Source organism: Festucalex cinctus, chromosome 12, assembly GCF_051991245.1.
Source record: "Festucalex cinctus isolate MCC-2025b chromosome 12, RoL_Fcin_1.0, whole genome shotgun sequence".
In the NCBI taxonomy this organism is placed as follows: Eukaryota; Metazoa; Chordata; class Actinopteri; order Syngnathiformes; family Syngnathidae; genus Festucalex; species Festucalex cinctus.
This window is the reverse complement of record NC_135422.1, coordinates 21,736,368-21,752,969: the sequence shown is the minus strand read 5'-3', so window position 1 is coordinate 21,752,969 and position 16,602 is coordinate 21,736,368. Positions and strand designations below refer to the sequence as shown.

General features: G+C 39.3%; 1 protein-coding gene across 2 annotated transcripts in view; it reads right to left on the bottom strand.

The window, feature by feature from the left end:
* Positions 1 to 6,923: 6,923 nt before the first annotated feature.
* The window catches only part of lrfn5a (leucine rich repeat and fibronectin type III domain containing 5a), a 159,512-nt gene continuing 149,833 nt past the window's right edge, over positions 6,924 to 16,602 (bottom strand). The window contains exons 8-9 of one of the 2 annotated variants that reach the window (XM_077539419.1): positions 14,528 to 14,801; positions 6,924 to 8,740 (exon numbers count right to left, since the gene is read on the bottom strand). In XM_077539419.1, coding sequence (XP_077395545.1) covers positions 7,844 to 8,740; positions 14,528 to 14,801 — 1,171 coding nt within the window. In that variant the 3' untranslated portion in view covers positions 6,924 to 7,843. The remainder of the gene's footprint in view (positions 8,741 to 14,527; positions 14,802 to 16,602) is intronic. The other variant, XM_077539418.1, reaches the window with a different exon arrangement.

Below are 16,602 nucleotides of genomic sequence, written 5' to 3'. Positions count from 1 at the left end.
AGGTAGATTATTAAAATTTTCATGTACCTGTGTTTTAAATATAGGCCGGCACAATACCATCATCCTAATCAATTTAGAAAATGTTTGTACCATGGTTGGTTCAAAACCATATTTCATTGTAGAATCCCTGAATATTGTCTTGTATTTCTGAATACAGGATCAATGCTTCAATATGTTCAAGGAGCATTTCATAAATGCGGAAATTGCACAAAAGCTGTCATATGATTGGTTTATTCATTTTTTTTTTTTTTCCTTTCAGACACATTACAGTTTACATCAATCACATCACATCATTTGCAACATTGACATCCGAAAGAAGGGCTGACGGGTAGAAGCCGAAGCTTATTCGAGACCTGTCCCCATCGACCCATTACTATAACGCATCAACCATATACATTATTTAGAATAGTCATTAATTTTTATCGTTATCCATCCCATACTATCCCAAACACTGCTCGCTCAGTTCATCTTGAATGTCCGTGTGTAGATTGTGGCTAGTCCCAGTCATTTGGCACTGGTAAATCGGTCCCCAGACGCCACCAGCAGGCCCACCCCGCCAGGCGAGCAGCCAAGGCAAGCGCAATTCTTCTCTTTCACCAGTAGGGTCTTCGCTGACCTCGGATCAGCTTTCACACATGTTGTGCTTTCCAGAAGAGTAGATCGGCTTGCATTCTGCCCATTGCTATTCAAGCAATTTCATCACTCAATTCTGGTCAGGTAGCACCACTGGTTGCTAGCATGTTGTGGATCTGATGACTCCTGTGCGCTGCCCAGCCTAGCTCACCCAGCAGAGCGGCCCACGCCAGCTGCATTCCAGGAACCAGACCACCAACCCCCATTTTGCGTATTGACAGCAGATTCATTGGAGCCACAATACAGCCTTATCATGTAGCCTTGACTGTTAGTACAAATGTCCAAACGGAATTCGAGCCAGACAATATTTAGATTCAAACGGGAACAGCAATACATGTTATCAATGCAGGTGTATAAACAAGAGTTAGCCTTGGCAAAGTCAGCAAATAATCATATACGACTCCAGCTTTGGGTAATTAGTGATGTTGTTGTTGTTGTTGTTGTGATATTGTGAATTACTGTTGTCTCTCAAGCGCTGCCAATTCCTCAGCTCCTTTCACGATTCGTGTTTTTAGTTGACTAGAGTTATCTTTAGTTTGAATAAAAATTCGGCAGTCTTTTGTCCACGTGCTTTCGATAAGTCCATTCTTTCTCATTTGTCGAGCCTTTTTGGCGATGTCAGCATTTCGTTTGGTGAGGTTTTCGTTGATGTAGACATGTTTCCCACGAACCTTGTGACGGTCTCTCAGAAGAGCAATCTTTTTCTTTCTGTCAACAAACCTGATCAGAACTGCCGGTGGTCGTGTCCCTCCAGTTGGAAGCGAAAAGCACATCTGAATGTGCGCAGGATCAACAGTTAATCCCAAATCTCTGAGTTGAAGTGTCACTTGCTGTTCCACAGTCTCGTTCCCTGAATATTGGTCAGAATCTTCCGTGCTCGTGCTAGCCGCAGCTCTCAAAGGGCCACGGCGCGGCTTGATCTTGATACTGGTGACTATCACATCGTTGATATGAAGATTTTGTTCCAAATCATCCACTTTTTGTTCCAAGGCAACAATGCGTCGATCTTTTTCCTGTGTCTCTTTCTTCAATTGCTGTATTTCCTGAAGAAGTGGCTCAATGCTCTTCTTCATTTCAAGTAATTCGGCAACCATTCCCCTGAGTTTTTTAAGAAAAGATTTTATCTCCTCAATCTCGTCAGCTCTTTTTCCGCCCGGCATTCTGCAACAATGTAGTTAAAAATCCCAATGCAAAAATCAACAAGTAGTTAGATTCACGAGCGAGTGCAGGAGCAAGTACAGATGCGTCCTTCCTCAACAGATGCGTCCTTGAATATGATTGAATTTGATGACCTGATAGCCGATTTTGCAGCCCAGAAATTGAGACATGTGCCTCTGTAGGGCCTCTACTAACTTGCTTGCACTTTGTTTATTTCTAGATGTTAAATTGTTAATAGTAGTGGCATTGAGTTTTATTTTAATTCATTTAGCTTTATTTGTTTGAGTATTTGGTGTCATTGTTAGTTTTAGAAAGACTTATTATTTATCACTTATTTTTGTGAACATTTTTAAAACTTCAATATTGACACTTACAAGTAGGGCTGGGTATCGATTCAGATTTCCAGAATCGATTTAATTCAATTCACAAGGGCCCGATTCAATTCATGATTCACAACGATTTTCGATTCAGTTGAGGAATTCATGCAGCACATATTTTAGACAGTCAAAAGTACCAATGCTGCAAAGAGTAGAAACTTCTTGCTCTAATTTAATGCATTAGTAAGAATATGAATATTTACATTAGGAATTGAATCCATTGCAGTTACATTAATCTGTTTCATTTAACATGGCCTGATAAAAACAATAAATAATAATTTAAATAAATTACAACCACAGCACAGGCTGTGTAAATAAATTGACAAAAATGGGGGGGTCGATATATTGATACATGGTTTTATGTATCGATATTGGGATATGAAAAGGTGTATCGATATGATAGCGATATATCGATATTTCAAACCCAGCCCTACTTACAAGTTATTTTGTTTAATAAAGGAAAACTGACAAATACTCAGATATTGTTCATTTCTACCAGGGGAGGGGTGATGGGGTGTGCGGACGGAGTGTTGGGGTGGGGGGGCACCACAAAACATTTATGGTTAGGGCACCAAAATGGCTAGCGCCTGAGCACGGTTACTTTATCTAGCGTACATCAAGGCTTGCCGTCTCATTATACTAAATGATATGATGATTATCTATACGTTGCAAATTTTTCCAAGGACGTGATTTTCCGATCATCTTTACGTGCCAGATGCATACTGTATGCCCACGTCGACAAATATATTTTTAACAATGCCCCGGGGCACGCTAACGGAAGTGCGGCTGCAGCCCCTCTGACCCCACCAAACATTCGCACCTTTCAGACACCCGTGTGAGTGGCACTGGAGGCAATGTGTGTGAAGTGTCTTGCCCAAGGACACAACAACATATGACTTTGTTGGGGAGAGCGGGGTTTGAACAGCCAACCTTCAGGTTACTGGATGACCATCTCTACACCCTGAGCCACGGCCGCCAAGTAGATTAACACCTTAGTTGTTCACAATGGGTACTCAAGTAAGCCTCTGGCCAATAGTTTTTAGATCGGTTTCGGTTTTGAATTCCCCAAGCTCTGTCTGCGGATGTGGCATCATGTGCGTCTTGTGTTAGTGAAGAAGGCAGCTTGCAGTTTAATTTTTCATCAGAAGGTGGCAGTAGCGATTCAAAATTGATTAACCTAGAAAAAGACAATAATCAAGACTAACAAAGAACCAACGAATGAATGCGGCTACCGGCGGTCACCAGCCCAAACTAAAACCAGAAAAGCTCCAGCATGCTAACTCACGAGTACAACCAGAGTTGGGCAGCTGTTGAAAAGTAGAGGGGAAAAAAGGACAAAAGGTTAATACAAAAATAGATACACGTCACCACTGACAATGTGCCGTGCTGTGTCAAAAGAAACACTTCCTCACCACTCTCCAATTTATCCCCTGATGTCTAATTGATACCAAATGTAAATAATCAGGTAGTCAAAAAGAAATGGAAGCTCCTAATGGCAGTCAAAGGAAGTGCAGGCTGACCATCAAGGCCGCCCGTAACAGACTTTGAAATTGAATTAAAATATACCTCCTGTGGTCAGCAGTGAGTTTAACGGCAGGGGGAATACATGCTTGAGAGCGAGCGAGTAGATAAGATTGAGTGTGTGGAGAAAAGTGAAGAAAGAATTATCTTTGCTTATAATATAATTAAAGTTCCACTGATTGTCACACAAGTGGGGTGAAATTTGTTCAGTTGTTGATCTGTTCCCTGAGTGAGTGGTGAGCATTTGGTGATCTAAACTCACAATTCCAACCCTTAATGCTGATGTCAACTGAATTCTTGCAAAAACTACATACACACTTTTGTGCACACCAAAATCCTTGTGTGCTCGTGTAGGAGGATGTTGATGCTGGAATTCCCAGCATGCCAAGGGGCATTGTGCAAATAGTTGCAAAGAAGGATGTTTTCATTGTTAATGTTAGCTGTTAATTATTCCGTAGTGTAGTAGATTTGTGTCCACCCCTTTTATATTATTACTGTTCACTCAGTGCGGGTTTATTTAATTAAGCACCGTGAATGACTACCATGTTGTCTATCAGTTGCATAGATGAGTGGCAAGAAACTAGCACAAATCCTTTTTGAATTCTCTTGTTGGTCACACAAGTTTACCCGTTCAAAAGCCACTTTCTAGTGCTTGTGGCACAAATCTATTCATCTCGAGATAAAGGGTAACCTTATGTGGTGTTAAGTGGGGAATAAATCAGGTTGATTATTAATCTCATGGGAATGTCACCAGTGCCATCTGCAACCATGCATATAATGTATGAACTGGATCGATGTCTTTACATGAAACAAGTGTTTATTCCGACACTCTTGTGCATCAGTGACAGTATTTCAACTCTCAAGCAAGAGTAGTCAAAACCCAGGAAGCATGTCCTGTGGGATGTTTTTCATGAATGTAGTTGAGGGCATTTTTTTTTAGACTTACATTGTGTTCATGTCTTTAAAATGTTGGCAGATAAGCAGAAGGAATTACGGTAATTTTGTCATCCTGTTGTCTAGCAACAAGATAGCGGCAGTCACAGATGGAACATAAATAAAATAGCAAAAAATCTTTATCCAGTTCATCCATGCATGTGCATTGAGTGTTGGTTCTTTCACACTGGGCCAGTTCCATTTTAAGGTGCATTGCCGGGGTACCCCTTCCTCCGTCTCCTGCTGGCCTCCAGTAATATGGGGTTTTCCAAGTTGTGTGTAAGTGGTGGTAGGAATCTATATCGGATATGACACATGAGCAAAGAGCAGTTTTGTCGGACCCATGTTCGCTCTTCTAACATCTATGGAATAAGTGTACTGTGCTTTACATGTATCAAACAATTCAGACTTTGTGGGCCTGACTTTTTTTTTTTTTTTTTTTTTTTTTTTAAGACATGCACATGCCAAAACAGCTGCAAACTTCATCGCCAAGCAAACAGATGTTGTGGAATGTGATCTACTACCAAGGTGCAACCGGGATGACGTCAGCCAAACATGCAAAATTTCAATGTGGTTCATTTTGTGGAGAAGTAGTGTAAATGCACAATTTTCTCATTTACCTGGACATAAGTCAGAAAAGGTACCGTATTTTCTGCACTAGAAGGCACACCGCATTATAAGGCGCACCTTCAATGAATGACATATTTTAAAACTTTTTCCATATAAAGTCGCTAAAGTAGAGGCTGGGGTTACGTTATGCATCCATTAGATGGTGCTGCGCTAAAGGGAATGTCAACAAAACAGCCAGATAGGTCAGTCAAACTTTATTAATAGATTCCAAACCAGCTTTCTGACAACTCCATTCACTCCCAAAATGAATAAACAGCTGTTTTATTATTTTCTCTGTGGTGAAGTATTAGTATTAGCTAGTGATCCAAGATGGCGGGATCTTCTGCGCATGCGTGTCACCGATCGTGCAGGGTCACTGATAGCGTCTTGACAGCGAGACCTGTTGCAGCTCAATAGTGATCCATATATAAGGCGCACTGGATTATAAGGCGCATGGTCAGCTTTTGAAAAAAATGAAGGCTTTTAGGTGCGCCTTATAGTGCGGAAAATGCGGTACATGTACTCATAAATTTAGGGACAGTTGGTCACGGTTTTTATACATATACAACCGTAATGGAGCAGTTGAACACACAACGGGTTTGGCTGTGTTTGCCAGTTACTTTCGCAACACTTGTCCTTTTTCTTTCTTTCTTTCTCGAAGGAAGAATATGAAACTTGAGATGTGTAGGAGTATGATCTAAATTTGGGCAACAATTGATAACACATTTTTATATCACAATAGACCAGGAATTAAGTCCATAATGAATAGGGCCTTGTTGTGTGCGTGCACCACGCCATCGCTGGACAAAAATGTCCAATAATTACTGGTACATCTTCCAATAAAAAGGAAACAAAAAAAATCGTCATTTTTATTCGTTATGTGGGTCAATTTGACTCAAATTTCAGGTTAATTTGTGCGTTGTCGCTAAAATGTCGCAAAATATCACAAAATGACAGACACCAATTCAACATTTGCAACATTCAGAGCTCAGTGAGTTAAGGCCTTCAGTTTCAAAACTGTTGATAACCCCTGTGTTAGAGTACGTGAACAAGAAATTTGGTACCCACTATTTGGGATCTTAGGAAAAGATTGCAATCTTGATGAATGGTGCAACATGGCCACCAACAACATACACAATCAGTTAAGGCTGAAGCATCATTACATTTGTCCGTCATTGATGGATGTCCACCTTTCAGCAAATGCTTCCGCGTTTTCAGCGAATGCTTTATGTTCGAAAAAATACACGGACTGAGCACCAACTGAAGCAGGCGTCCGTCCGTCAATGACGGGCCGATAACGACAGTTTTGCTCACCTCTTTACTGAAGAGGTGAACGTTTGTGTTTGCGAAGGTAGGCAATGTTGATTCTCTTGCCAGTGTTCGTTCAAAGAACGTTTGTTAAACGTTCACCAAATGTTTTGTTTTTTTCTTGTCACAAGAAATTTTGAACATGTTCATGTTGCAACAAGATAATACATTAAAACTGTTGGCGAACGTTTAGTGAACGTTGCGACCTTGAACGAACACTGTCAAGAGAATCAACGTTCCCTACATGGGCTAACACTCGCAAACATTCACCCCTGAGTGGGATGTGGGCTAAAGAGTATCCTGGAAGTCTTCAGCTGAAAAAGGAAGTATATTATACTTTAATGCATAACGTCTCTTTGTTCCAACCATGACACCTGAAGTTTTCAATTCAACCTTTTTTTTATTTTACACAACATAGCAACACAGTACATGTTGTCTTCTTCTGTACATGAGCTTTTTGGGAACATGTGATTGACCCAAGCTGAAGTATACCAATGTCAGTGAAAAGCTTTTGCTTTTTTTTTTTTCATGTTTTTTTTTGCTTTTTGTTTTAATATTCTTCCCTTTAAAAAATATCAATTTCATACGAGGTCCATAAAGTCTCCATTAGATATTCAGTCTATTTGCCAAGGAACACCACCTATTTCTCAGAAGGTAAGAAAGGCTGCGTGAAAACTTCGGTCTTCCTCTGTCCGAGAGCTACTTCCAGTTAGAGTATCTTTGTGCAAAAGAAGGCACCGACTGCTATCTCTTGCCACTGTGTGGTCACACCACGTCACACTCTTGAACGACTCTTCAATGGTGGACTGTGCAGTTGGAGTTTTTTTTTTTTTTTAATTCTCATTTTTTTCCCCAGTGAGAATTCCCTTTTTGTGTTATTTGCAGATCAAGTGAAAATTATGTGGTGAGTCCACCGTCTTATATATATATTTTTTTTGTGCTATAAAGTGGAACCAACAGGACAAGTTGAGGACGCAACAAGACAAGGCCAGATATCCACTTGCTGAATGATAGACTTTGAAACAGATACAAAAACTTTCATAGTGGAAACAAAAACTCTGAGAAAAAAAATTGCTGTGAAACTTTGAGAAAAAAATAAATGCTTTAAAAAGAAGTCGTCCCTTTGTCAACCAGAAACAACACTCATCCTTGTCCATGCTCACACACAAAAATGAACACAAATCTTCACACGTCGCAGCCTCACTTTACCTTTCACTCACACAGACAAACACAACTCAGACACACTCAAAATAACCAAAAATCAACAACAATAGTTATAGTGTATTTTGTTGTCTGGTTTAGATTTAAACCGTGCTTTCCAAGATCCAGTCAGAATCACAGCGCCCCCTATCAGAGTCTCCCTCTCCTTCTTTAGAGAGGACCATTCCACTCATTGATTGACTCCTTTTGTCCCGCACTATACGTCCTAATTTTGGCGCTGCTGCGTTCCCTCGATGACTCGAGAGAGTCTTTGAGCCTCCTTCACTGAGGGAGTACCTCCTCCTCGGCCGGCTCCTCCCTCCCTCCTCCACAGGGAGAGTCTGGTACTTGGCAGCGGAGGAGGTGTGGGCGCGAGGAGCCCGGCGCAGGACGGGTGTTTCTCGATAGCGGACGGTGGGAAGTGGACTGGGGCAGGCGACGGGAGGAGGCTGGCCTTGGTTAAGTGAGGTGGAATTGTTGCGGTTGGTGTTGAGGAAATCTATTGGAGTGGAAAGAGAGGGGAGAGTGGAGGAGGCGGCCGAGGCAGAAGCGGAAGAAGGGCGAGGGGTCGCACTAGGGAGATTTTCCAGGGCAGCTGATGTGTTTGAGCAAGACGACCCTGGTTTAACCGGAGCGGGCTTCCGCTTTGGCCTGCTTAGTGAGCTGGTGGCAACGGGTGAGGAGACGCTGGCTCGAGCTCTCTCCTCACCCGCTTTCACCTGTTCTTCAGCTCCAGCTGTTGTCCAGTGCTGGCTGAGTACAGATGTGTCCGTGGAGCAGTCCGGCAGGGAAGAGTTGGATGAAGGAGTTGTCACGTCCTTCCCTCCTCCTGCTCCACTCCTCTTCTTTGAGCCGCCTGACAGGTCCTCTAATCCAATCGAGCCGTGCTTGGAGGCGCTGGGAGTCACGCTGCACCTTTGCGAATGCTGCCCGTTTGTCTGAGAGTGAACGTTGGTCATCGACATCGACATGCCTTTAACACCATCCCCTGGGTTACACACCTGTGGGGCATAAAACAAAGAAAAACAGTGACTATTTTTCCCTGATATAGACACTCACTGGGACAGTTGATGATAAACCGCTGACATCACAACCAAGGCTGACAAAAAAAAAAAAAAAAAAATCAGTTCAGTTTAGAGCTGTCAAAATTAATTGGTTAATCAACAAGTAATTGATTATCAAACTATTTTAATAATCAAGTAATCATTTGGAGCTATTTTTTTTATATGTACAAATCCTCTGATTTCAGCATATAACAGTAATTGTTCACTGATTTCTGTACTCCTTCATGAAAGAAGACTGATAATCTTCTTTGTTGAATCAAAATAAGACATTTGTAAACAATGACGGTTTGGTCCGTACTAAACTTTTTTTCAGTTGAGGGCCACATACAGAAAATCAGAAGGACGCGAGGGCTACATAATGTTATGAAGAGAAATTGTGTTTAGTCCTAAAAATGGTGTAAATAATTTATTTATGCTTTTGCATATTTAGAAAAAATGCTACAGTATATAACCCAATTTATTTGTAATATGGCAGTAGGGTTATTATAGTTTTGGAATTTTTCATTTTAGTTTTTATTTTGTTTTGAGTTTATTTTTTTTAAATTTAGTTAGTTTTAATTAGTTTTCACGGTGGTTCTGTTAGCTTTTTTTTTAAATCAGTTTTAGTTCTTTAATAAATGCTTAATTTTAGTTTAGTTAGTTTCAGTATTAGTTTTATTTGTATTTTTTTTTTTTTTAATGCGTAGTATTGTGCACAATATTTAAAAAACACCATGGGCACGACGTCTTTATTCCAGTTTATATCAAAATAAATTTACTAAAAATCACATTTAAAATCATCCCCAAAGGCTCATGCGCTAAATTAATTACCAAAGATTAAAATGAAGGACATGTTTGCTATAATAATACAGTAGTTAGTTTTATTTTAGTTAGTTTTGTAAACATACAATGTAGTTTCATTTAGTTTTCTTTTTTTAAAAAGCATCTTCGTTTTTATTTTATTTCGTTAACGAAATTGTTTTTTGAATTTTTTTTTTTTCGTTAATTTTAGTTAACTAAAATAACCTTTAATAGCATCTGTGTTTTTCCACCCCTTGCCTTCTTACTTTGACCATCTCCAAACATTTTTGTTTTTATTTTATTTGAACTCTAGTCAAATGCCATTTTTAGCATATGTCGCGGGCCACTAAAATATGGACGCCGGGCCGCAAATGGCCCCCGAGCTATAGTTTGGACACCCCTGCAGTACAACATCAATCCCCCATTACGAAGTACGAAATAAACACAATCAGGGAAAAAAAGCTTTTGCAATACACTTTAATGCAAAATTAAAATGAATCAGAATAATCAATCGATGGAAATAATCAATAGATTAATCAATTCTAAAAATATTCAATAGTGACAGCACTAGTTCTGTTTATGTACAACTGCAATATAGTTCATCCAGTCAACCTTGTTCAAGTTCAAATTCAGCAACTTTCAGTCAGAAAACTTCATTGTGATTTTTTTTTTGTCTTTTTCAAGCACTCTAGCCAAAAGTTAGCATCATGGAAAGCATGTTGAGGAATAGTACGCATTCACACATCCATTTGTGTAGGTAAAAAAATAAATACATAAATAAAAAATGTAACAACAAGAACAAGAAGCACCTCAAGCCTCACAACCACCATTCAATATAGAATAAAAACCCATGAATAACCCGCACACGTATATATTATGGCCCACAAAATCCCCCTTCTAATAAAGCGTGTTTTTCTCTGTACTTGTGTACACGGTCCCCTGATTTGCGACTATCTTTTATTATCAGAGTCAAAATAGAAATTATTTTTTTATTATTTCTAATTATTATTAACAAATTTAAATCCAGATTAAAAATAAATAAATAAATACATAAATAAACATACTCTTTTCTCATACCGATGGTTAAGGTTTTTTTCAAAGTATTTTTAAAATCATGTATTGAAAAATCTTGCTTTTGCATTCAACACTCCTTTAGTAATTTTATTTATTTACTTTGCTTTTAAATCTCTTTAACTCTAACTGCTTTTCAAATATTGTACCTTTGCAGTACATGAAGCATATGTTGTATAAGGAATGCACTATATACCAGTTAATAACACCTAGTTACTGGTTAACATCTAAGCCCCCTTTGAAACAAACATCCCCAGTTGGATTATTATTTTTTTTTTTAAATGTTATTCACTTTAATTATCATTTGACAGTATATGAAATTCTTACCTCTGACAGTGTCAATAATACATTATTACCTCTGCCAGTCACGAAAGGCCAGAGGTTGTGATTTCATCCATTTTGGCTGGTTTGTTCGATCAATACTACATAATTTGTAGAAATGTGTTGCACGGAGCAAAGAAGAACCATATTTTGGCGCAGGTCTGAACAGCTGCAATTTTCAACATAACATTCTAATTGCACATACAAATATTGCTGGAATCTTATTAGACTCTACAGTTGTAATAACTGTCTAAAGGTGTTTGAAGTGTGAAGATTTCTACCAGTAGCTATTATCATCCTAGTTTGGTATCCCAGTTCTTATCTTTAATTGTCTACTCCAGCCTACTCACTTAATATGAAGAATTTTTCCTTTCTTTGAGAAGGAAGGAAAAAGAAAACAGCATACCAATTGTGCACACACTGCAAAAGTATTTCATTTGTCCTTACAGCCAACTTGCCCTACCATTTATGACTTCCCTGAGGAAATAACTTCGGACAAAAAGACAATTATCATGCCCAGTATTAGAAATTCCATTTAGTACTGTAAGGGCTATATTCTCTTGTATGTGTGAAAGGGAAAAGTTGCATACTTCCGTCCACTTATAGTAGACATTCTTTCATTCTTTTTTTTTCTTTTCTTTTTTTTTTTTTAAATTGAAAAACTGCGGTATGGCAACATTTTGGCACACGACTATATATGGACATGAAAGCTCAGCTGTACAGCCAGAAGAGTCACCTGCTAACTGGAAATTATGATTTCAATAATAATGCTGTGAGTAATCTATTACAGCGTTTGAGCAGTAATTTTTTATCTAAGGATTAAATCGCTGTAGCAAAAAATTGGGTCATGGTAAGACTTTTGTGGTTGCTTATGGCATGATAATAGCCAAAAGGTGTATCTTAAAATTAGTCTGACGTCCCACCCCACTTTGAAACTTGGCTTAGGGAATTCATAGGAGTGTTACACATAGAAAAATTAAGATATGAGGTATCAGGGAACACCCAAAAGTTTTGCATTGCATGGAAGCCAATTTTAGAACACTTGAAATTAAGCTAGACCCCTATTCCTTTCCTTCAGTCATCATTTGATGTATACGTGGACTTTGGTAAAAAAAAAAAATATATATATATATATATATATATATATATATATATATATATGTATGTATGGGAATATGTATAGTATATATTTTTGGAAACTGTACACATGCAGAGTATACAAATGTACAAATTGATGTACAGTTCTTTACGTTGTGATTTTAATTTTCCCGTTTTTTTGTTTTGTTTTGTTTTTTGTTTCTTCCTCTGGATGTGTGTGTGTGTGCATGTTTTGTCTTGTGTGTCAAGGTGACAGTGGTAAGCCGACAACTGCCAGAAATTGATTGTCACTGCTTGTTGTATGTTGTTCATTGAAAACATTTCTAATTAAACATGGGGGAAAAAAATCGCTGAAGCAGACATTTTTGCCATTTGTTTATGATCCTCGGTGACAATTGCAGGGAGAGATTCACACGTTTCCAGGACAGTATTAGAAGACAAACCTTTCAAGTTCTTTTTGAAAGAAAACAAGAATTACCCCTCGATGGGACCGGATTGATGTTGGGAACAAACCTTCCCACCAATTACAAGAACTACATTTGTCAAAATGGCGTAATCATGAGTTGCATATTTAATCATTTGTTTTTACTTGAATGCCAGCTTGTCAAAGTACTGTATGTATAAGTGAAACCAGCTCATGTCGCAAAAAGCTTGGCGACCGTTCATCTAGACTCCAGCATGGTGGGTAGATAAACCTCCAACTGTGAATCATAAGCACTTTATTCTGAATAATTCAATTTTTTGGTTTTATTTGATAGAATAAAAGCATGCTATCCTAAGTTGCCAGCCGGGTGGGGGGGTCCGCACTCAAATGGCCGACAACACGCTGTATCCGCTGGTGCATGGATTTTAAATCCATTCACAAATAGTATTGGGAAAAATCCATGTTTCTATGATTTGAAGCCACCCTCAGCTGTCAGTGAGTCACGCCTCTTTGATGTTAGCTCCTTCATTCCCAGTTTATGCGCAGCGGGTGTTTCAGAAATCTGGATGGGAGAATACCCGTGGTGTGCAAGCCCAGGCACATAAAATAAAAAAAGGTAGAATATATATAGTCCTAACTAGAGCACTAAATTAACCTAAGAGGCAAATAAAATCCCATTTCAGTGTAGTGCTGAATGCAGACCAACCACGTAATTTAGTAATAAAATTTACAGACTTTAAAAGTCGTTGTTTTCCAAATCCAAATACCGGTACTTCCAAAAGGCAGACATTTTGCAGGGGCACTCTGCTTTGTGGTTCCCAATCTATTAAAACCACAGCCAGATGCTGTTTCGTTTTCAACTATTATCATAGTCACAACGTGACACATTCAGGCACACACTCTTTAGTGTTGTCATGATGCCAAAAGTTTGACTTTGATAGCATACCTGCAGAAAATACTTTGATACCTGTACTGAAATGGTGCCTCGACAAAAATCTAAAACATCAGCAAAAGCGGCTAAAGTAAAACTTCAAATTACTTTTATTTTTTATCAATTCAAAATATTAGGATGGATACATGTTAATGTATGTAATGTGTGTGCGTCTCTGCTCTTCTCCATTTTGCTCCCAGCTAGTCAAATGCGTAATCAAATACTAAAAACTGGGAACAAAATAATTCAGACGCGACTTTTTTTTTAAGTGTCAAAATTGTGTCACAACCTGTTAGTTTTATGAGCTTTTTCTATGCATACCTGAGATTTCCTACTGTGTGCCTGTTCATGAATGTGCCTCGAGTCTACTGCAGATCGCAAGTGATAAACATTTTTTTTTACGGGGTTAAGTACTTTGACACACTGTTAGCGAGAGGCTTGGCCATATTGGACGTGTGCCTGCCTTGAGCCACAGAAACTTAAAAAAAAAAAATCCTTCCAGACAGGCTTTGTCATGTCGGTTGGCTTGACGTGACTGTCGGCCATGTAAGCAAAAAAGTTCCATATGACACTTTGCACGTCATGCTTCTCAACGAGGAGTGGCTGGCCAGCGATTGCTTTAGTGCTTGTAAGCTGTCTTTCTCTCGCACACACGAAGAAAGAGGCATGCCACTTTCTTAAGGCGTTTTCCACATATCGGTAGATAGGCGACCATGCGTGGATGTGTACCTGCCTTCGAAACACAGAGTTGGGAAGTTGTCTCGTGTATATGTTTTTAAATGCCGGTACTAAAAAAGAAAAAAAAAAAAGATACAGAGACGTTTTTTATGCTGAAACATTGAGGTACGATACTGGTACTGGTATCCCGTGCAACACTAGAGCATTGTATAACATAACTGCTGTTCCTTTTCGGTCATATATTTGTACATCTGTGGTACAATATATTTGTATCTAAATCTGTCACTTTATGAACATTAGATTTTTCACCAAATACCTACCATATGAACATTACATGGGTAAGGGAAATGGGACGGTCCCTAAGTGAGGTGAATCTTTTCAACCTCTGGACAAACAGATGGTAACAGACAGTTAGACCCACCTTGTAGCGTATCATCAAGATGATGATAAAAACGAGCACAGAAGCCACGATAATCCCTCCGATGATGATGATCATAGTTCCACCGAGGAATTGGGACTGCATAAAATGGCACCTCATGTACTCTGACTCGGTGGTGAACTGCACACATCCAACCACGCGGGTTGCTGTCAGGGAGGTGATGATGTCATCGTAGATAGCGAGCACGCACAGATCGTACTGGCTTCCTGCTGCTAGGTTGTTGACCAGGAAACTCTGACTTGATGGAGGGATCATTCTGTGTAACAACAGAAAAGGAAAAAAAACTCACATTATCAGAACTGACATTTTGGTAAGAGCAGCTCCTTAAACAATCAGTACGTTTGCATGCAATCAATAACCCTTTCAAAATTTCAATATTGGCAATATTGGGGTTTTGAAAGGCCATGTAAACACACAAAATTAAAAACTCAAATAATTCCACGAGTTAGCCCTTTTTTTTTTTTTTTTTACCCGGATACTTAGTCATATAAACACGTAGTGGGGCACATTCGTTTGTGTACCGCGCATGCTTTGCTTTATTCTGAACGAATCTTGGTCGACAGTACAGGGACTACTTGTATGTGCGGTGGCCATCTTACGTTGCCACACACTAAGCGAGCCGAACTTGAATGCAATGATTTCTCTGTGTCATTTTCACGTTATTTTCTGTCTCTACGGCGAAAATGTAGTGGTGTGAATATATACACCCAGTTTGTGCGTCTGATGCGCAACCCACCGGAAATTTGCAGGCAGAGACAAACAAACATGGAGAAACTCAGACCAAGCACAGCAGCAACTTGGAGCGAGGAGGAAACCGGCAACTTTATTAGTGTGGTGACTGACATAAATATAATGTCTTTTATTGACCATCGAAAGTTAAAAGTGGAAATGACGTCTATTTGCATAACAAAGTTGTCCGTGTGTCGCAATTTAGATCGAGACGCGTTTACGAGACTAACTCTGTCCGCTCACACAAGTAAACGCACTATCGCCAATGTTTTAGAAACCGGAATTTTGACCATATCCCGAATATCGACTGGTATCTGTGCGTCATATGTTTTTAAAAAGACACCCAGTCCCAATAACTAAACTTGTCAAGTACTTTGCCTTATTTCCCAGTCACTCCTCCTGCGCATTCAACTCAACTCAACTCAACTCAACTCAACTCAACTCAACTCAACTCAACTCAACTTTATTTATAAAGCCCTTTAAGAACAGGCTGTATACAAAGTGCTGTACATAAACATAATTTTTGCAGTAAACAAGAACAAAGCAAAGATTTTGAAGTGAGAATACAGTTTTTTTTGTTTTTTGTTTTTTACAAGTAAATACATTTTACATCAGTGAATAAATAAGAAGTAGTGAATAAAGAGATAAATAAATACATAAATAAGTAGACTAAACATCAAACTCATACACACCACAAAACACCAAGAACAAGTCTCATGGTGCGCCAAAAACCAAATAATACAGATGTGTTTTAAGACGTGTTTTAAAAGAGGATAACGAGGGGGACTGCCAGATATTTAGTGGAAGGTCGTTCCAAAGGGAGGAACCAGCAACAGCAAAGGCTCCATCTCCTCTAAGCCTCCGCTAAGCCCTTGGTACCTCCAATTGAGTCTGGTCTGCTGATCTGAGGCACCGGGCAGGTGTGTAGAGCTCGGCGAGATAAGGTGGGGCAAGACCATTGAGAGATTTGAAATCAAAGAAGAATCTTAAAGTGGATTCTAAATTTCACGGGCAGCCACTGAAGAGAGGCCAGGATAGGGGTTATGTGTTCCCTCTTCCGGGCACCAGTAAGGAGACGAACAGCAGCATTTTGGACAAGCTGGAGACGCTGCAGGGAGGACTGTCTGATTCCAAAGTAAAGTGCATTACAATAATCCAGCCGAGATGTAACAAATCATCAGTATCTTGGGTACAGTCATGGGACTCAAACCTGGGCCAATATCAGTGAGACGCTCATCCGGGACTGCCCCAAATCACAATTAATTGAGTATAAGTTTGCCTTGTAAAAACAGCTTCACGGTCTCTTTCATTATCACTGCAACCCCAGT